At 39.7% G+C, this 22860-nt stretch overlaps 1 protein-coding gene and 1 pseudogene across 5 annotated transcripts in view; one reads left to right on the forward strand and one right to left on the reverse strand.

Annotated features, from left to right (window-relative positions):
- CUL1 (cullin 1) overlaps positions 1 to 22860 on the forward strand; it is a 95530-nt gene that overhangs the window by 16136 nt on the left and 56534 nt on the right. For all 5 annotated transcript variants that reach the window (XM_069461408.1, XM_069461407.1, XM_069461409.1 and 2 more), the window contains exon 2: positions 17396 to 17696. In XM_069461408.1, coding sequence (XP_069317509.1) covers positions 17557 to 17696 — 140 coding nt within the window. In that variant the 5' untranslated portion in view covers positions 17396 to 17556. The remainder of the gene's footprint in view (positions 1 to 17395; positions 17697 to 22860) is intronic.
- LOC138377741 (U6atac minor spliceosomal RNA) lies at positions 8537 to 8644 on the reverse strand (annotated as a pseudogene).

Below are 22860 nucleotides of genomic sequence, written 5' to 3' on the forward strand. Positions count from 1 at the left end.
TTTTTAAGGAGAGTTTAAATATGAGTGAACAGAATTAGATTTGGCATTGCAGAAGGAATCACATGTCACCTTCCAAGTGAATCTGAATAGCACTGTTCACTGGTTTGAAATTCTCTGTATTTGTCTCTTCTCTGTAGAATCGGTGTAGTTTTTTTCTCAGTGCCATCTGGTGGTGATCTGAGTTAGGGGTCATCTTGATGAAGTTGTGGGAAGGACTCATTTTAGAGGACAGTGGGAAGCACGAACACATGGAGGCAGAATATGGTCAATTTTATACCAGACTTTGAATTCATGTTGCATATGTTCTACTGTGAGACATGCACAAATGTTTTATGGTGAAACTGCTGTTGTAAATAATTGTCATTGGTTGTACACTATTTTTGAATAAGATGTATGGTTTTAGAAGTTTTGGAAGATAATGATAGTTGTCTGTTCATTTGTAAGTTTATAATAGTTATGCTTGTATACCGGCTGTAGCATTTAAAGGGAACTTTCCTATTTCACGGCTGCTGTCATTGTATAATGGTGAATGGGGGTAATAAGTCATCACCATTCTCTGAGCTGGTCTTGAGGGATCCTCGTGTGACAACAGATAATCAGTTAGGAACACAGAGTTACCATCCTGTTCTCACCATTGTTTTGAGTGGGACATTTCCATTTCTACTTGGCTGCAGCATGGTTTTGTCGCATCTGCTTTGTTGGAGCCTCATTCTTGAAGGCCGTGTCTCCTGGCACGTATTGGGTCATTAAATATGAAATGTCCAGTTTGAATCAAAACTTTATTATATCTCAAACAAGAAGCAGTACAGTTAATCAAAGTATGTGCCTAACTATTGACACAGTTTTGCCATCCTAATGGTAGCTTGTTTATGCCAGCAGCAAAGAAGCCTAGAGAGTGAATGGCGATGAAATTGTTAAAGGTGTTTTCCACAACTTGCTGGGAATTGAATATTTTTCCTTGCAAGAAGTTGTCCAAAGCCTGGAAGAAGTGGTAGTCAGTTGGTGCAAGCTCTGGTGAATACAGTGGATGACAGTTTCCAAGTCTAGCTTCTATAGTTTGAGCAGCATTGTTTGTGCGACCTGTGGTTGAGCTTTGTCTTGCAAGAGGATTGACCTGTCTCTGTTGACCAATCTTGGCTGCTTAACTGCAAGCATCTTCATCATTTCATCCAACTGGTTTCAGTAGACATCCGCTGTAATCAGTTGACCAGGTATCATGAAGCTGTAGTGGATAATACCAGTGCTGGACCACCAAACAGACACCATTAGCTTTTTTTGATGAATATTTGGTTTTGGACTATGTTTTGGCACTTCATCTTTATCCACCATTGTGCTGTACACTTGAAGTTGTCAAAAGAATCCATTTTTCATCACACGTAACTATACAATATGGAAATGGTTCACCTTTATGTTGTGCCAGCAAAGAAAGGCAGGCTTTGAGACAATTTCTCTTTTTTTTTTTTTTTTTTTTTTTTTTTGAGACAGAGTCTCACTTTGTTGCCCGGGCTAGAGTGAGTGCCGTGGCGTCAGCCTAGCTCACAGCAACCTCAAACTCCTGGGCTTAAGCGATCCTACTGCCTCAGCCTCCCGAGTAGCTGGGACTACAGGCATGCGCCACCATGCCCGGCTAATTTTTTCTATATATATTTTAGTTGGCCAGATAATTTCTTTCTATTTTTAGTAGAGACGGGGTCTCACTCTTGCTCAGGCTGGTCTCAAACTCCTGACCTTGAGCGATCCACCCGCCTCGGCCTCCCAGAGTGCTAGGATTACAGGCGTGAGCCACCGCACCCGGCCGACAATTTCTCTTTTGATGCTCTTTTTTTTTTTTTTTTTTTTTGGAAACAGAGTCTCACTCTGTTGCCCGGACTAGAGTGAGTGCCGTGGCGTCAGCCTAGCTCACAGCAACCTTAGACTCCTGGGCTTAAAGGATCCTACTGCCTCAGCCTCCTGAGTAGCTGGGACTACAGGCATGCACCACCATGCCCGGCTAATTTTTTTTTTCTATATATATTTTTAGTTGGCCAGATAATTTCTTTCTATTTTTAGTAGAGACGGGGGTCTCGCTCTTGCTCAGGCTGGTCTCGAACTCCTGACCTCGAGTGATCCACCTGCCTCAGCTTCCCAGAGTGCTAGGATTACAGGCGTGAGCCAGCGCGCCCGGCCTTGATGCTCTTTTAATTCATGTGGAACCCATCTATCCAGCTTCTTTACCTTGCTGATTTGTTTCAAATGCTCCAATATTGTTGGAATAGTAACGCCAAACCTTGTTGCTAATTCACGAGTAGGTTGAGATGGATCCGCTTCCACTACAGCTTTCAGCTCATCGTTAATCCACCTTGGTCTGGGTCACCCATGTGGCTCATTTTCAAGATTAAAATCACCAGAACAGAACTTCTCAAACCATCAATGTACTGTATGTTCATTGGCTACATCCTTTCCAAACACTTTCTTGATACTTTGAGTTGTCTGCTCTGTATTGATTCTATGACGGAACTCATATCGAAAATAACATAAATTTTTAACTTATCCATGGTTTCACAAAAATTGCTCCAAAGAAAATTTGAAAGATAATCACAAGCCAAACCATGACTCTCAAACTTAATACTTAAGGAAATTGGACATTTCATACTTAACAACCTAATATTGCAATCAGTAGCTTTTTCATAATAGACCTTTTTGTTGATTGATCTTTGGCACTGTCAGACTAGAAGGTTCATGAACTGTACTGCTTTGGCTTCTGTTTTCTGGCCTCCTGGTTCGGTTCTCCTATTTATGTATTCTCTGTCTCCTGCAAGCATTCTCTCTCGTTTTGGGGGGGACAGGAGGCAGGGGACTCCTCTTTCCCCATGTACTTTAAATACAAGCTTCGGTTCTCATCTCCATTAGTTCCTCGTGATTTGACAATTTTATCTGTGCTGATACCAACACTTTTACCTTTTTTCCAGTTACTGAATTTATTTCCTTGGGTGTGATTTCCTTTGGGCTACTTTTTAAACTGCCTACTTGGGCATTTTCATTTTGGTGGCTTTTAAACATAATCACATTAAACATATCTATAATTAAGTTCTTCATCTTCTTTCCAGTTTGTGGCTTCTTTACATAACTTATCTATTTTTCTTAATAATCCCAACTTTCTTAAATAGAGTTGTTTCTCTAGCTGCCTTTAACCCAGAAGTTTTGCCAGCATGAGAATTTTTAAATTGAGTGTTCAACTTAGTGATATAAAGAATTTCATATAAGCGCATTTATATTATTTGTAGATGATCATGATTTAACCTAGAACTGCCATGAGATTTGTACTTAAGAGTTCATCTTTTATCTGTTGCCAGATAATTACCTAAAGCAAAGGGTACAATTGTTTGAGATCCTGCAGGCCAAATCCGGCTCTAAGATGTTTTTTATGGCTTTTCAGCGTAATTTTTTGCTTTTTTAATCATGAAAAGTGTCCAAGTGCAGCAGATATGTCCACCTCTGAGAATTACACATGCTAAGATATTTGCTTTCTATTTACGATCTAATGAGTGGGTTTTATAACTACTGTAATTCCAAGGTATCGATGAGTATAAATGGCAGCAACTCTCATGGGATAATGGAAATCTCTGACTTCTTGCTGACAAAGTCAGAGAAACTGCTAAAACTACTGTGGTCTAGGGGGGGCGAAAAAAAAAAAAAAAAACTACTGTGGTCTGTTGCCCACATTCATAATTGAAGGAATTGCCAAATTTCGGTCAGAGGTTAGTGAAAACAAAGATGTATTTTTTCCCCATCCATGTTCACAGTCCCACTGAGTTCTGTTCATAGACCCCACTGAAATGTCGCTTCCACCCATCTCGAACAATGTTTTTTCTCTCCCCCCAGGGTAACCATTTTTATTAATTTTCAGTTTATCTTCCTAATTTTTCTTTTTTAAAAGAAAAAATATCTATATGTGTTAGTATTTCCTACCCTCCCTCTTACACAAAAGGTATCTTTTTCTTCTAAAGAAATCACTGTTTTTATCAGTATTTGGAGGTCCTTTTTATATTTGTACAATGCTCCATTGTGGATATGCCATAATTTAGTCATCCTGTCCCCTGTGGATGGATTTTGGGTTGATTTCCAGTCTTTTGCAGTGACTAAACTTGACTTTATGACTTATTATGGTTTTGGCTGGTTTATTTGGGGAATAGATTCCTAGAAGTGCATTGCTAGGTCGAAGGTACAGCAAATTCCTGTTTGTGTCATTGAACATTTCTACCAACAATAGCTAAGTTGTTTTGAATTTTTAATGTAGTGTATGTAAAGTTCTGGAATCCAGAGATAAGTTGTTGGAGTATAGATTAGGGAGACAGCCTTTGTTGTCCTGAGTTCTTTCCTCACCTGTGCCACCCATATCCGGCCAGGTCAGTTACCATGATTTCTCCATTGTGTTGTCTTACCCGTCTGGCCTTTCTTTTTTCCATTGCTGTTGGTCTAAGTTGAGCCATTATCTCAGTTCTGATAGGGTCTCCATTTACTACACTGCCTCGTGTCCTCTCCTCTGCAAACCGCACAGAGCTGTTAGACAGATGTTTCTAAAATCACGTGGTTGTGTCACTTCGCTTTTCTGAAACCTCCCATAACTCTGCTACCCACACAGAAGAAAGGCCTTGCATCCTCTTCCACAAACCCACACACCCACCTCTCAGAACTTCTTGTACAGGCCCTTTGCTGAGCCTCTTGCTGTTTGTTTTTCTGGCTCATGCTCATTTTTCCTTCTACAACACCCTGCCTGTTCCTCTGCTACTGTTCAAATCCTATCCCAAGCACACATTTTGTAAAGTCTTCTTGATCATGTAGCCTAGAATGACTTCTTTCCCTTCTGAACTTGTATTGCCATTTTTGTCTATATCTCCAGTATGGTGGCAAATAATGCATGCCATATGACATCTGTTCTGGTACCTTCAGGTACTTTTACATTTATACCTTCATCTGTTTATATGTTGTTGTGGGAGAATATAAACCCCTCTTGGAACTGCCTTACCTTTGTAAACACTTCTTAAAACTTTCTTTCTGCTTGGGTGCACTGGTTTACACCTGTATTCCAGCACTTTGGGAGGCCAAGGCAGGAGGATCACTTGAGGCCAGGAATTCAAGACCAGCCTGGGCAACATAATGAGACCCCCCCCATCTCTATAAAAACTAAGAAAATCAGCCAGGGTCGGTGGTGTGTGCCTGTAGCCCCAGGCTGTAGTGAGCTATGATCACACCACTGCACTCCAGCCTGGGTGAAAAAGCAAGACCTTGTCTCTTAAAAAAACAAACAAACAAACAAACAAACAAAACTTTCTTTCTTGTAGAATACTCAGTCATACTGCTTTTAGTGCTGATGCCAAGACCCCTGTGTACATAGAACACGGTCATCTTGCAGAGATGCCTTTCTGTGAATGAACTGAATTTGACTCACAAGATTTATAGCTAGTATGCTTTTAGTCTCTTTTTTTCTTAACAGCTTTATTGAGGTATAATTCACACACTGTAAAATGCATTCATTTAAAATGTATAATTCAGTGATTTTTAGTAAAGTTAGAGTTGTAGAGCCATAGCCGTAATCCAATTTTAGAACATTCTATCACCCCAAAAAGATCCCTTGTGCCTGTCTGCAGTCATTCCCCATTCTCACCACCACCCTCAGGCAACCAGTAATCTACTTTCTGTCTCTATAGATTTGCCTATTCTGAACATTTCGTATAATAAATGGAATCAAAATATATGGTCTTTGCATCTGACATTGACTTAGTGTAATGTTTTTGAGGTTCATCCACGCTGCATTAGTACTTCATTTTTTTTACTGCACATAGTATTCTGTTACATGGCTGCATCACGTTTGCTTATCCCTTCACCTGTTGATGGACATTTGGATTGTTCCACTTTTTGGCTATTATAAATAATGTGCTATGGACATTCATATATGAGTCTTTGGATGTATATTGTTTTTTGGGTAGATACTTAATAGTGGAATTGATGGGTCATATGGTAAATTTATGTTGACAGAACCTGGTCTTTTAATGCTCCTAATGTTTAATTATAAGCTTTAAGTAAAGACACAAGGTAATGCAAACATTTATGATACATTCAGGTCTTGAGAATTTGTCTTTGAATTAGTTGTTTTAGAAGTAGAACCCATTTCCCCTTTGGCATGTGTTTATTTTACTTCTGACTTTATAGCGATGGACTTAAAAATTTTGAATGGCTTTCTTTAAGTAGAGGTAAAACTTAGCTAGTTATCTCTAGAAAGCCATTTTTTAGGCTGTTTATTAAAAATTTTTATGCTGCTTGTCAATTGTAGTTGTTTGAATTGGGAGTTCCCTTAGTTTTTATATAGACAGGGGATAATAAATTTAAGCCTCATAAGTAAGTGCAAATTTTGCAAGCCTTGAATTTCAGTAATGAAGTCATATAGTCTTATCTAAAGTTGTAAATGCCCTTCTTGGTAGATGTACAAATAGAACCTAATTACTGAATGCACAAATTGTTGGTCTGTATTTACAAGATATTAGTCTCTGTCCTGGCATCTTTAAATTAAAATTTCTTCTGAATTAAAAGGTAAAAATTAAAAATGATTAAAATTCAAATACTAATCAATGAAGATTCAAATAGAAAGTTTTAAATAGTTTTGGGAATGTAAGTATAAATAAAGTTTATGAATTTGCTAGCTCTTCCTTGACCTGTTCATTTGCAGCAGTTTGGAAGTGTCATTATATGTTTATATCATGAAGCTTTTACCTGTCTTTTTGCATGGTTCTTTCTGAAGCCAGGTTATAGTCTCAAATTGAAGATGACTCTCGGTAGCACACTTCAGGTTAGTGGAACCAGAAATCCCCACCTTCCTAAGGAAATAGGGTGGGTAACATCTCTGAGCCTGGGTTTCTTCCTTTGTGAGATATAGATAGTACCATGCAGAGAATATAGTTATTGTAAGGTTTAAATCAGTTAAAGTATTAAAGCTCCTATTGGCACGGAGTCCAGTATAGCAGCCTACAGTAAATATTGGTTCCTTTCCTTATGTAGCTTCTAAACTGACATGGAACTGTTTTACTTGATGTACGCAGTCTGGGGGTGACCATGGGTGTGGAGTAAACAAAAAGTAGAGCATAGGAGGTCACTGGGCTCATTCATCTAACAGAATGAATGCCTGTTTGTATTTTAGAAATTTATTGGGGCTACATTATGGAGGATGGATTGGAGGGTTGAGACTGGTGAAAATGAGACCAGTGAAGACCCTTTAGTAGGTGAATGGTAATAATGCCTAGACTTTAGTTGCTGCGTGGGTATAACGAGAAGTGGGATAAGGAGGAGACAGCGTTGATAGGGTTGATTTTACATCAGCGGTAAGGCGAGGGAGGAATCAAAGCCAACTTCTCTTGCCAGGCTGGGAAATACAGAAGGGGGAGTTAGTCTGCAGGTAGACCAGTCAGGAGGCTAAGCATGACCCTGCATTTAAAGTGTCGCTAGAGGGAACGGGGAGGAAGGGTGAGATACATGTGATATGAGGAACATAGGTGGGATTAGGTGTATGGGCGGTTGAGGAGAAGGTGGTGCTTTCGTAACTCCTGGGATTCAGAGTAGGGCAACTGAGGCCTCCGTTGACTAAGGTAGGAAGAAAGGCAGAGGGAGAGTTCAGTTTGGAACAAGAGTTTGTGGACTATAGAAGATCCTGGGGCAAGGAGGGAGGAAGAGCTGCAGGAAGGAGCAGTTTGGAGTCGCAGGTATACAGAGGGTCTTGCAGCTGCGCTGGCGCAAGCGAAGTAGAAGGTGCCACAGCAAATCCTGTTGCTTGTCCCTGTTTTTCTAACTCCTGAAATTACTAAAATGAAACTGTAGAAGTATATTATTAAAATGCTTAATAGAGCTTTTTATAAAGTTTACAGTTCAAAGCTTTAGTTTTCTTGCTAAGCAGTTTTACCTCATCTTTGCTGTGTACCTCAAACCCAGGTTGTCTGCATCTGCCTGTTTCAGGCATTGCATTCATTTAAAACTGAAATTTAAGAATTTCTTTTTGGAATTTAAGAATTTCTCTGGTTGGGAACTCTCCAATCTCGGTTCTGAGTGGCATTGAGAAGGCTTTAACCTACTAAATTGTTTTCTTATGTATGTATCAAATAGATGGTAATAAAACACAACATGTTCCACATGAAAGTTAAGCAAGCTTACTACTACAGTGAACACTAGGGAACCTACTTCCCCAGCCTAAGACGTAGAGTATTTCCAGTACCAGTACTGTGGGAGCTCCCTGTGCGCGTCTTCCATTCCTACCCCCAACAGTGTCTTGAATTGCCCACCTCCTCCATTCTTTTGCTTTGCTTTCTGTTTTTACTTTATATGTTCTATAGGTTTGCCACATTTTTTGTTAGCTATTTAGTATGGAAAATAGAAACTGCAATGTACCTGTCTCTCAGCTGTTTTTTTCTTATAATATTTTAAAGTAAATCCCAGCTGTCATATTTCACCTACAAAAGTATCTATCTCTCACAAGCATGGGTTATTTTGTTTTTCTTTTTTAAACATAAGCATTGTAAAATCATGGTGGCCGGTGCCTTAACCAGGTATGTGTTGTGGTTCATCAGGGTGTCTCCCATTCACATGAGGGGGAGTGCTGACCTTCTGTCCTTTCAGAGAAGTTATTCTTATATATAAAAATGATACGCTATATGTATTCCTCCCACCTTTTCACTCAGGACTCTTCCTGAAATTCATCCGTGTTTACGTGTGTAGCTGAAGTTGGCTCCTTTTGTGTGGTCTATTGTGTGACTGTCCTGCTTATTTGTGAGTTCTGGTGGTGGACATGTGGATTGTTTCCAGAGTTTTGTTGTTTGCTCTTGTAAACAGTGCAGTGAATGCTTGTGTTTGCATATTTTCTGGTATATGTATGCAAGAGTTTCTCTAGGTCTAGCTTGTCTTACTTTACATTTCGCTTATGTGCCTCACAGAAGTAAAAGCCAGAATGCTATGCATACTTTTAACCAGGTGTCACAAAATAAGTAATTACTTTATTGAGTAATACCCAGGATCATTTAAATTTTATTCAGATTTTACATATTACTAAATTAGAAAAGCTAAATTTAGTTTTATTTTTAACAGTGAATTTTAACTGTATTTTCATTAACTCTAATATAGACTTTATTTTTAGAAGATACTATAATATTTTAAGTTGGTGCTTTGTTTTTATCTTTCTACGTTTTCCAGAAGCAGTCAGCCTTACCAATACAGCTGTAGTCTTTTCTCGATGCACCTGTCTCTTGCATTCCTGTTACTGGAATTACCTTACTTTAACACTCGTCAGCACTGGCTTCCGCAACAGCATTTGCGAAGTGTGTTTCGTCTTAATCTATAGAAATGGAGGCAAATATCAGGATTGCATTAACAGGCAAAAATCCAGGTGTCTGGATTTTTGGAGTATTTGAGGTAAAATTGAAGAAAGGACGCCATTCTTTTGTTACCTTGAAGTTTATGGGTCCCCCCTTGGAGTAGAGATTTAGTTATATTCATTAAAGTCTTAGGAATTTATATTCTGCTCTGCTGTATATTTAGAAATTATCAGGGGAGCGACACATTAGGGGAAAACACAAAGGTTCTGGTTAGAGATGTGAAGAAATGCTTGGTCCTGTACACCACTCCCCACCTCAGTTCTTCCTGGAGCCCTCCGGGGTCCTCATCCATCAATGGGGAACTCCTCTGTGGCCTCTTTTCATGCTCCTTCAACCTCCTTGCTCTTGCGTAAAGACCTTAAGCCGTCTCAGGGTGTGTCTGTTGCTGCTGTCCACACCCGGATCCTGCAGGCTGGAGGTGGGCAGCGTCGTCCTCTCCTGCACGCGCGTCTGCAGCTGCAGGCCCAGAGGCAGGCTCTTGGGAAGCCGTCTGCGCACTGCCTGCTTCCCCTCCCTGCAGTGGTCATGTACCAACCACCAGAAGGTAACTGGACATTGTGGCACTGCCCTCAGTCTTCCTGTTCACCCGACACCCATTCTCTGAGGGGACCCGACTTCTGTGCGGCAGGCCCCCCAGTGCCTTGGCCTCTGGTTTGCCTGAGCTCTGTTTAGTCCCCATCAGTCACAGGGGGCCTACCAAGCCCTCCCACCCAGACTATTGTGCTGCGAAGCAGCTGGTGCAGACACCCCTTCGCAGCCCCGGCTCCTGTTCTGGAGGCAAAAAGGGAATAAGGGCATGAGCCTTTTGGGGCGTCACATCCCCAGCTTTCCTACTCCTGCACAGCCAGAATTCTTAAGGACAGTCTGCATTTGCTACGGTCACCAGTGACTTACGTGAAACTACATCCAGAAGATTAATTTCAGATACCGTGATGATGATGACGATGAAAACAGCATTTATCAGACACTATATTGCCTCACTTAAGGCTCACCACAAACCCAAGAGGATTTACCCAAGATCGTACAGTTTGATGTGACCTCATTAGGCCCAGACGACCTTTTCTTCCCTTGGCTTCCAGGCTTGGGTTCTTCCTTCTCATTGTCTTGGGCTTGAACTTTGTGGTTACAAACTCTGTGGGTTCCGCATCATCTGGTCTGCTTTTAAATGTCACTCAGAACTCAGTTTGGGCCCAGCTCTTTGCTGTATTCCCCCGAGGAACCGTGGTTTCCAGCATCATGTGGTGGATGTCAGAGGTCAACGCTCCGGGGCTGCCCTCTCTGTTGTGCTGTGCTCCCGTGTGTCCAGCTGCCTGGGTGACGCACAGGGACCCCAGGTTCATCACATCTGACAGGAAACTTCCCTCTCACAAATCTGTTCCTCCCCTCATGTTTCCTGTCTGGTAGATGATATCATAGTCTGTGTCGTATTTATCAGATACATACAGGTATTTATCATACATACTCAAGCAAAAAATAAATATTTATGCGGCTGCAGTATTACTTGTAATTGTTAAAAAGTAAATACCTGAAAACTTTTTGTAGGGGACTAGTTTGATGAATAACAACAACAGGTGTATTTCATTAAATGAAGTGAAGTATATCATTCCTTTTTTTTTTTTTTTTTTTTTTTTTTTTGAGACAGAGTCTCACTCTGTTGCCCAGGCTAGAGTGAGTGCCGTGGCGTCAGCCTAGCTCACAGCAACCTCAAACTCCTGGGCTCAAGCGATCCTCCTATCTCAGCCTCCCAAGTAGCTGGGACTACAGGCATGCGCCACCATGCCCGGCTAATTTTTTCTATATGTATTTTTAGCTGTCCATATAATTTCTTTCTATTTTTAGTAGAGGTGGGGTCTCGCTCTTGCTCAGGCTGGTCTCGAACTCCTGAGCTCAAACGATCCGCCCACCTCGGCCTCCCAGAGTGCTAGGATTACAGGCGTGAGCCACCACGCCCGGCCAAAGTATATCATTCTTAAGTGAAAAAGTTGCAGAACAGTGTGTGGTTGACCCCAGCAGAACTAGGGGTCAGGAGATGGGCAGCACAGTGGGGGCAGCACAGGTCCATTTTTTAAAAGCCATGTTCCTTGAAATACTAGCATTTTCTTGACAATCCAGTCCGATATGTTCAGGAAAAAATATTCTATGGCCAAGTAAGCTTGAGGGAGAGATGCTTTATACTGTGGTTTTCTGATGGAAATTCATAAGACATGTGCACTTATGAAGGCCTCTGAAGTCTTGCAGCAAACAAAGTAAAGTATTTAACTTCACTAAAGCTAGTAATTCCCAAATTCCCTCGATGTTCAGTTCAGTAGATGTTCCAATTAGTGGAAGACTGTTGGAAGTGCTCTTTTTCAAAAGCCCTTTCAGTATGCCTGGATGAAACTGAATTACTAATATCAAAGAAGATATGTTTTTCAGAATTCTTAGAGGTCATTTAGTTAGTTCACACATCTACTCAATGAAGGGGTCTTATGCACCATTAATCTTGAGAAATAGGCTGTTTGATTAGTTCACAGTTTGAATTGTTAGAAAGCTTAATATTGATTCTGTTGGCTTTCATTTCCTTTTGGAATAACAGTCTTTTCTGTGAGACAGGTTCTTAAATATACAAGCTCCCTTCTTCAGTTAGACCTGTTTATTTTGACTATTGTGTTCCCTTCCATTATCTTATCTTCCCAGGGTGAAATGAAAGTGAAATATAATGGGGGTGTGTGTGTATGGGTTGTGATAACTTGTATGGGCTCCTGAGCCAGTGGCTTGTGTGTGAAGGTCCAGCTGGTTCTGCCCTTGGCTCTTTACCTTGGTTAGTTGCCTTCGGTGCCTTGGTTTCCCATCAAGAAGATGAAGTCTGTCCATCTCCCGGGCACTAGAGGGGATTGTGAGTGTGGTTTGGGCCACCTAGAGAACACTGAGTTGGGAGGGAACTTGTGTGTGCCCTAGCTGTCAGCCGCTTCACTCCCTGGCCACCCGCTTGTCTGCCGGCTGCTTGGACCTGTGCCTGCAAGTTGTGCAGCAGCAAACCTGCAGGTTACACGTCCTGAGACTTGTGGACGTTCATGACCACAATTGGTAAATCCTGTAACACCAAGGGCCTGTAAACCAGAGTACTTTTGAAAACTACCTCATTTCCTAAGTATAGTTCTGATTTTTTATTTTTAGTATCTGTAGGTTTTAGGGACCTCAAGCTTTCTAGCTATGTGATATGACTTATTAGGAAAGCAGTTTTACTCCTTGCCTAAAAAACCATTTGAACCACTGTCCAGCTTTATGAAATCTGCTTAAGATTATTGATATTTTTGATGGCCTGATTATGAGATAGAGGGCATATGGTTTCTAAGGTGGTATATTTCTGAAAATTCAACATTGACAGATACGCCAGTCCTTTGTGGGCACCTCTATGCTATTTTATCCTTCCAAGCACTTTGACAGACAGTTCAGTTCACCAAACACTTGAGTGATGGATGCATCAGTAGATGAAGCGTGCACACTCAGCACTCACCCACACACCCTATACCAAAACTGGAAAACTCCATCATCCAAGCCTCTTGTATCCATTGGAGCCGTCTGGTAGATACAGAGGGGCCCCACTCAGCTGCCCTTCAAGGAAGGGCTTGATCCGGGGCGTTAGCTCCTTCGTGCCTCTGCGCAGAGCTGGCTGGCCCTGGCCGTGCCCTTCCCAGTCAGTATAAAGGCCTGGCCTGCAGGCCCCTGTGAGACCCTCTGGCAATATTTGTTACAGTTCTCTGCCAGATTGGTGCTGGCCTCACAGGGTCTACTCACAGTTCACTGCGTTTCTACCTAGTCCTGCTTCCTCCTCTTCCTCTCGCAGGTGCCCATGCTGGGTCTCAGCCTCTGCTCTAGAGAGCCCTGAGTGGGCCCAGCGTGTCTGCTGTTGCTGGTCAGCGTGTGACCTGGCCTTTAAGACATTTTCATGATGTGCTTGCTTTTAACATTTCCTTTTAAACTTAGTGTTAGGTTCTTTTGCTGTGTTAGTTATAAATGTTTTAAGTATATAGGTGTCAGTCTCTCTAGGGCATATTAAAAATGTAAGGTCATCTTGTTTAAACTTGGCCGGTTAAGTAGATAAGGATGTGTGAATTTTTGGGAATCTCAGATGAACTATGTATGAATTTTGGGTACTCAGTAGGCACAACTAGAAAAACGAAATGGGCAGAGAAGAAAGAACAAAGCACATAACAGGAATAGATGATTTTGCTAATTTTTCAGCATCTTCTGAATATAAGCTGAGGTCTGTTGTGGCACAAAGTTGCCATGTGTAGAACTGGACACCAAAGGTGTATAATTAAATAAACTTGACATTTTAACATGAAAAGGTTGTATTTGATCTCCTGGATTATCTGTGAGTCTTGATAGAGTAAGATTCATAATTGAAATCAGAAGTATAATACAAAGAAGAGAAGAGACTATGTAAAGAACATATTTGGTGTACTTATGCACAGGGGAATGGAGGTATTATAGAGAAAAATTACACACTGACTATTTTATTTGGTATATTTTAACTTGGCTATAGGATAAGGGCATCTTGACTTTATATTCTGATATTTTCAGTGTTTATCTTAGTTTTTAAAAAGTCAGGCTTTTAAACAAAATTAGTCTTTCTTAAATTTTGAAATATTTGAATAGATTCAATACTGATACGATTATGACTGACTTGTTAATTCTTTAAAACTGTCAGCTCTTAATTGGAGCTGTTTGGGTTTCTTAGTTCAATAAGTAGGTAATTGGTAAATCTGTTTTTTCTTATGACTTTTACAGGGTTTCACTGTTTATTAACACCTTAAAAATAACCTAAAGTTGAGACTAGGGTGTACCCGCTTGAGAACCCAGAGACCTGGCTTGTGGTCTTGCTACTTTGTAGCATTATAATCTTATCAAGTTTGATTTCTTCTTTGAATCAGTTTCTTCATCTGAAAAAAAAAAAGGCCAGAACTATCTTTAAGGTTAACCTCTAATCCTCTGTGACTGTATTTGACTCTTATGAACAAATGCTTTTGGTATACAAATGCATGGCACATAAAGTTTCCAGTTTACAAGTAGATTATTTACTAAAAGTTTTTGTGTTAGCTTCTTAGATAGGATAATTTATTCCATAATTGTAGTATTATGAAAGTAGACCATGTCTGTTTTGATTTACTATTAAATCGTGCATAACTAGGGCCTAGGACAGTGCCTGGTATACAGTAGTTTCCTACGGAATATTTGTTAAATAAATACAAATGGCCACTAAAGTTCTGTAATTCTCATAAGCCTATTTAAACAATATGTTAACATATATAAACATTTGCAATGATCAGACATATATATAAAACATTAGTAAATGAAATGGCAAGAAATAAATTTCAGCCTAAAGTCTAGTATTTGAAGGAAAAAGTTTAGAAAAAACAAGATAGAATTTTGTTGAGATTCTAAAGGGGAATGTTGAACAAGTTCAGATGCTTGATGATACAGGTATTTTATTATTTTTAAATACTTTAAAAACTTACAGTTTTTTAATTCCTTAATTTATTCTTTCATTTATTCATGTAAAACATTTGTTGAGCTGTGTACCAGGCTCTGCACTAGACTCTCAAGATATATGGAGAGCAAACGAGATGGCCTCTGTGCCTGTGGATCTTTGACATCAGTGAAGTGAGAGAGTTACAGTAAATCAACAAGCACGGGATAATGACCTAGAATAAGTGTTAAGAAGGGAAAGTCCCATGTAATGGGTAAACCTGAACCTCTTCTGGGACTTCTAGTAAGTCTCTTCTGAAGTATGACTGGAAGGCAACTTGGTGAAGAAGGGGAGGAACATTTCAGGCAGAAACAGCAGTAAATGCAAAGATCCCCAGGAGTGGAAAGGAGAAGCGGGTGAGGAGTCTGTGTGGGGATTGGGACAGTTTTGTAGGAGGCAAATGAGAGAGAGAGAAGGGTCTGATCATGCTGTATTAAGGATTTCCCTGGTTCAGACTCGACCTCGGCTCCTCGTTGCTCTCGGGATGACAACATCTTAGGATGAGAAGTTCAGACTGGACTGTCAAGAATGGATGTGGGGATGGTACACACGGAAGGGAGGTCTGGGGGTCTAGTTCAGACTACTAAAACAGTGGTTTAGGTGAGCCATGATGATGACTACTAGAGGAGGAAGTGGAGGTGAGTGAGTGGATTTGAAATGACCTTGAAAGTTAAAATCAGTAGCACTTGAATGTGAAAGATGAGGCATGAGAATGATGCTGGGTTTCTGACACGTGGATACATGTGGCATTGCGTCGCCACTGACTGAGATGGACAGCACCGATGGAGAATGGCATTCGGGGGACATTTTTTTCAGTTGCTGGTAGAAATCAGAAAAGAGGAAAAAGAAAAAGGAGTAGAGAGCGTGTAGAGGGGTATGAGAAAGCTTATCCAAGGTAGAATTAATTGAACTATGAGTTTGGGGAATTTAAGTGATAATTTCTCCTTTAGGAGAAATTAAATAAGTGATGGGGAAAAGGAGGGTAGGTTGAAGTGGTTGATGCTGTGTGGTGAAACTGTCGGTCCGAACGCTGCTGTCAGGCAGGGTGTTGGTGTGATCCTCCGAAGGCTGGTGAAAGGAAGGGCAGATTGAAGCTTTGCATAGGGAACATTTGCAGAGTGGTTGCTGAGTTGTTAGATCTTAAAACTTGAGAGAATCCTTACGTTAGAGATTTTTATGTTTCACATTTGAATATATCTATTTGAATGTATGAAATGAAATACGTTCAGGATCAGGAATGGTGTTGTGGCTTCATAAAATATGAAGTCCCAGAGCTCAGAATATAAATATTAGAGATGATGTAGGTTTCAGTTGTTCAGACTTAATCTGTAAATATGACCTTACAGTAAGGTCTTTAAATGTGCCTTAGGTTACACAGAGCTCTGTAATGCCATTGAGGATATGGGATGCACTGAATTGATTGATGGGTAACTCAGACTTGGATTTGCAGCTTTAACTACCTATCCGTAGTGTTCCAGATCTCATTTACTTCCCCCAAAAACTGGTTTTATGAAGCCATTAAAATAATTCAGTGTTTCTTGGTTTGCATCAGAAATACTTGTTTAAAACCTTTACATTTGGCGCAGTGTACATAGTCCTTAAAGTATGTGTATTATACTGTACATTCAGAAGTACTGATTTAATACAGTATTGAATACCTAAGATCCTTTATTTGTGGGTCCAAGATCCTGAAGCATTATAAACTGAATTTTACAGTAGCTTCATATACTTAGAAATAATAGCCACTATCATCTGTTAAGCATTTACTATGTGTTAAATATTTTATATACATTATCTTTTTTAAACCCTACAACAACCATTTGAGGAAAGTGATTTGCCCCCATTTTGCAGACTAGGAAATTGAGTCTTAGAGAAGTTGAGCAATTTACCCAAGACAACATACCTCCCTAGTAGGTATGGAGCTGAGCTTCAAACCCAGGTCTTTCTAAATTCAGATTACATTTTAAATTTTGATAATTCTTGCCAAATTCCCTTCTACAAAGGGGAGTGCCCATTTCCCTTCATCTTCAGCCTCACCAGGATTTGCATTCTTGCTAAGTACTTAGTGAAAAGTTACCAAAATTCACAGATTACTAGTGAGATTGAATGATTTTTCCTATTTATTAGCTGTTTGTGTTTCTGAGAATTATGCCCATTTTTCTTTGAGTTTGTCTTTCTAATTGTCATATAGGTAAAGTGGTAAGTTATGATTACTTTAGAAGACAAAGAAAGGCAACAGAGTTAGTTGTACTAGTGCAAAGTTTTACTCAGCTTTTCTCACAAAGTCATCATGATTTTGAACAAAATATCTAAATAAGGATATTTTTATACACAGACCGTATAATTAATGTGTATTTCTAACAGAGAAATGATCTCTGGATTAGCGGGTCCCCTGCTCATGCCTACAGACTGACTGTTTCTATCTGTGTGTCACCCTATTGCCTACCCCAGGATGGTAGAGAGAATTCATTAATTCCCTTTATTTCTTCTTTAGGTTTGCCTGCAATGAGATTTCATTCTCTACACTTAAAGGACATCATTTCTGAGCTGCTGTGAATAAATTTGGAATGGTACTGTATATTTTCATCTAATGGAGAACTAGCTGTATTTTGAATAAGGATTGCTGCGCTGGACGACTTTAGAACATCCTTCACAATGTCGTCAACCAGGAGCCAGAACCCGCATGGCCTGAAGCAGATCGGCCTGGACCAGATCTGGGACGACCTCAGAGCTGGCATTCAGCAGGTGTACACCCGACAGAGCATGGCGAAGTCCAGATACATGGAGCTCTACACGTATCCTCCTGCCTGAGTGCAGGTTGATTTGCTTAGAATTTTGATTATTTACTAGTGTGATCTATGAATTATTAGACATTTTCCATCATGTTTTTTCTTCCCAGTTCATTCTGCGATGTGATCAGAGTTCACTTTTAGCTTTAAGTTTTTTGAACACAGTAAAATTGGCTCATTAATGGTCTAATGCAGCACTGGACAATACAGCCACTAGTCACATGTGGCTATTTACATTTACAATAATCTAAAAGTTCAGTTCCTTAGTCACAGTAGCCGTATTTTAAGTGCTCGGAAGTCAGATAATAGAATATTTGTATCATTGCAGAAAGAAATTCTTTTTGACAAAAATTCAGTTCCTTAATTGCAGTAGCTATATTGCCAAGTACTCAATATTCAGATAATAGGATATTTCTGTCAATTGTGGAAAGTTCTGTTGGACAGTGCTGCTGATCTAAGGCAGCATTTTGGTTTTTGTTTATTGTCCTTTCATTTATATACAGTCTGTTGCTGTCTTTGTGTCATGGGAACAGGGTTGAGTAGTTGTATTAGAAGTAGTCTGGCCCACAAAGCCTAAAATATCTCTTATCTGCCCCTTTGTAGGAGAAGTTTGTTGACCTGGTTGATCTAAAGGGGATAGCACATGGAGCAAAAGTTTTACTGTTATGGCCCTGTTTTACAGATATGGTATGAAAAAAGCATTTCACTCAGGTCCGTGATGTGTATGAGGGACTATGCTGTATGCTGCAAAGGTCATGAGAGAATAAGGTGTCGCTCTTGCATATACTCAGAGATGTACGGTTCGATTTGTAGAGTTTCTTTATTCCATACAAATGTAAAATTGAAATTAGAGCTAAGTTAACTCAGAGCAGATTGCTACTGACTATAAGGCTTTAAAGCTGCTGCTACTTCAATGGAGCTTTAGGTTTAAATCTTTAGTATGTATCAGTGATTATCAAACTAGGTTATGTTATTCCAGCATGTCCTCAAATATGTTAATATGTTAGGATCCTAAAAAAAATTAACATTAAATAGGTATGAAACTATATAAATTAACTTAAAATTTATTGTATGTATTGATATATACGTATATTATTCATGTATGTATATACACTTACATGTAGAACACTTTTTTTTTAAGAGACAAGCTTTCATCCAGGATGGAATATCATGGCTCCATTGTAGCTCATTGTAACCTTGTACTCTTAGACTCAAACAATCCTCCTGCCTCAGCCTCTTGAGTAGCTTGGACTATAAGTGCATGCCACCATGCCTGGCTAATTTGTTTTATTTTTTTGTGGAGATGGGGTCCCACTATGTTGCCCAGGCTGGTCTTGGAACTTCTGGCCTCAAGCGATCCTCCCACCTTGGCCTCCCAAAGTGCTGGGATTATACGCATGGGCTACCTCACCTAGCCTACAGAACATTTTTTTAAAAATTAACAGCTTAATTGAGATATAACTCACCCTTTTGTAAAGTATACAATGCAGAAGTTTTTGGAATATTTAGAGTTTTGCAAACATCACCATTAATTTTAGAATATTTCATCATCCCAGAAAGATACCTTATATCCATTAGCAATCACTCCCCCTTCCCCTAGTCCCTTTCAACCACTAATCTACTTTCTGTCTCTATGAATTTGCCTATTCTGGACATTTTGTGCAAACAGAATCATGCAGCATGGCCTTCGGGTCTGGCTTCTTTCACTGAGCATAACGTTCTCAAATTTTATCCTCTTTGTAGCAAGTATCAATATTTATTTCATTCCTTTCTGTGACTGAATTGTATGGATATTCTACATTTTGTTTATCCATTCATGGGTGGTGGACATTTGGGTTATTTCCGCTTTTGGCTACTATGAATACTGTTAAGAACACTATGTATGAGTTTTTATGTGGCTATATGTTTTCACTTCTCTAGGGTATATACCTAGGAGCGGAATTGCGAGTCATACTGTGTAGAACACTTTTAAGGAAGATAGAGTCTTTGCCAAGTGAGAGGATAGTATTAATATTCTACCCAACAAGGTTATGGCTTGCTGGGTATGACATTTTAAAAAATTCTTATAAGTAATAGAGCTGAAGATGGTGAATCCAGTGTTAAGACAAGACACTTAGTTGGATTTCTGGGATGCAGAAAAACAGGAGAGCACTGCCATAGAGACCAAGGAAATTTCATTGCCAGTCTGTTTCTAGGGAATTTCTTAATATGTCATTTTTGACAAAATCAGATTAGTCCTTTGTCTGATACAATGTTTTTGCTCGTAGGACTATGAGAAAGTAGAGACTCTGTATGCTTGCAGAAATTACTGATTTTTTAAATTCCATAAATAAATTCTTATAATTTATAGTTCTGGAACCTACAACTTTGATTTTTTTAGGACTGCCTCTCTTAAATTGGGTATTATTTTTTTCCTTCCACTTTGGTCTGAAAAGGTAACAGATACATATATTAAAATTGGAGACTCTAAACTGAGTCTAAGATATATCTTTAATACTTTAGATATCATTTATAGTTTGAGTCCTGTGTGTCAGGCATTGTGCTGAGAACCATCCCCATCTTTTAAGGCTTATCCCAGCCCTGACAGTTGGTGGTAGGAACCTCCTCTATTGGTGTCGAGAACCAGGTGTCCAAAAGCTTGAGAAACTCACCTTACTGTTATAGCAACCAGGAATAAGTGATGATGCTGGTGCTAAAATTCTTAGCAGTCTGAATGTAGAAGCTGCCTTTAGTCACTATACAGCCTTTAGCTATCATATCTGAATGGATCACATTCCTCAAAGTATTAAATTTCTGTATTTTCCTTATGAAGTTCCAAAGAAAGTATTTTAATCAGTTCTTCAATATCTTAGGATAGACGCAAAACAGTAGAATGTATACTTGTGTTTATTTAATTATTAAAAATCATAAAATTATACCCCTCCCCACTCTTCATGAACATTTTCAATATCAGTGTTATTGTAAGAACTAGAAGAACTTTGAGTCATTTGTCACGTTTTTCTGGAGCCATCTTCACTTTGTTTAAGCCATTTAAGATATAGGACTTTTTGAACCTATGTATATGTTGCCATTACTTTAGTTTTACCCTAGCCCCAGGTTGCATAACGGAGCAGTTTTTCAAGAAGTGTTCTCTTACTGGTGTATATTGGATCTCCTACATAACCACTTATTGTATTGCATTTTAAAACAATCCCCGAGTGGCTTGTTTACTGTGACATCTAACATTTGTTGTTGTGAGGTTATGTTTCAGGTGAGGAGGTGCTTTAGGTCCAGGGAAGGAGGAGCTGGCAGTGCTTCTCACTGCTCTAGTATCACTGCAGAATTAGACATGCCTCATCAGCAGCTGCTGAAGGAAATGGATTGGAAAGGAAAGCTGAGTGAGAGAAAAAGGGGGAATCCTTTTCCTTCCCATGACTCCGGCTGGTAGCTGACAGCTACAATTTTACCCCTTGGCTATCCTGGAGAAGCATATGTGTTTTCTAGAGAAAGCAACCTAATTCTGGATGTAAAATAAATATGCTTAGAGCCTTTAGGAACCTCTGGCATTTGTGGTTGCCGTGACAGGAAGATGTGTTATAATATAGTATAAACATTTTTGTTGATTTTTCGATTCAAAATGGCCAAAGTGAGAAGGTAATTTGGGGAAAAGAAAAAAAAAAGGCCCAAACATCTGCCAACAGGAAAATCTAGTTCAAATTAACTTTGTTTTCAGTCACTTCTCAAAGGTTTCTGTTTTTTTCTTCTAAAGTTTTAGCCTTAAGCCCTTGCTCCCCACTGTCTGTCAGTTCAGCACTTTCAACTATTCACTTCTAGTTTTCTGTGATGTTTTACATATGTATAGTTAAAATGCAACAACTTTTTTTTTTTTTTTTTGCTATAAGATATAGGAGTACATTCCATGTAGGTAGGTAAATAATAGTAGGTGTCCTTCCTTTTGAACTAGAAATAGGTATTGAAATTTCTTACTCAACTTATTGACACCATTATATTTCAGGTGCTGTGCTTGGCTCAGAAAACAAACATGGGTTCTGACTAGTGGAGAGGCATTTAAGAGGATGCAGCAAAGTGTAGGGGTCCAGCCCAGGAAGTTAAGGTGTCAGGTCGTCTGTTGGAGGCTTCTGTTTGTTTTGCTGGGCCCCAGACCTACCTGTCCCTTGGTTCCAGGTCAAAAATTTTTTTTCTGCAGTTGTCATGCACCTCAGATCCATAATTTTAGCTTCCCTTGGAATCACTTTCAACTTTTGTGGTGATGTCCTTCGCTTGTATTTCTTTCTACCTGAATTCTCATAAACTTTGAAGTTTCTGGTTTTCTCCCTGTGAACTGAATTAGTTCATTCTGTTTTCTTAGCCTGTTGTTTCCAAAGTTGTCTTTTTCCCCACCAGTGCCGTACCATAAGGATCTCATTCATGCTTCCTAGTCTTGGCTGCTTCTCTCTCAGTAAGTCATAACATGAGCATATTCATAATTAACATTTATCCCTCTGTTCTGATGTTCTGTGCTACGATTCGTGATTGCTGGGGGTAGGGGCACTTTTTCACCCAAAGTCAATCTGCTGAGCTCTTGGCAGCCTGCAGCATATGCTTTACAGGGACAGCATGCCAGGACACGTTGGTCCCTGCTGCCGCTCAGCATTCGCCAGTTGTGCAGTCCCGTCACGGCTGCCATCACCACTCTGCTCAGGTCTGCACGTTCTGCCCCTTTTATTCCGCAGGAGCTGGGGGTGCAGGGGGCATGTTCAAGGTGGCGGCCTTCCTACTTCACCTGACTGCTGCAAAATTCTGTCCTCTATAGAAAACCAAAATCTCATAGGAAAGCAGATCAAACAGAAGGCGTAACAAATTGTTTTCAAAATAGATCAATAATGATGCATGTCCATTTTGGAGTAACCACCCATCTAGCTTAACAAATGGGTTTGCACACTTTTCACATTGCACTCTATCTAGGAGTCTTACATGAGTCTGCATTTGCTCACCTAGTAAGCATGGCTTACATCAAATGAACCTAAACATATGACAGTTTTTCCTATTTTTCAAATGTAAACTACCATTTATATACATACATATTTATCCATATTTTTAGAATAGGGCTGTAAAGGACAACTGGTTCACAGAAAGAAGAAATGCAAATAGTAAGCATATGGGAAAATGTCAAACCTTATAACTTAAAAAA

This window comes from Eulemur rufifrons, chromosome 29 (assembly GCF_041146395.1).
Source record: "Eulemur rufifrons isolate Redbay chromosome 29, OSU_ERuf_1, whole genome shotgun sequence".
Classification (NCBI taxonomy): Eukaryota; Metazoa; Chordata; class Mammalia; order Primates; family Lemuridae; genus Eulemur; species Eulemur rufifrons.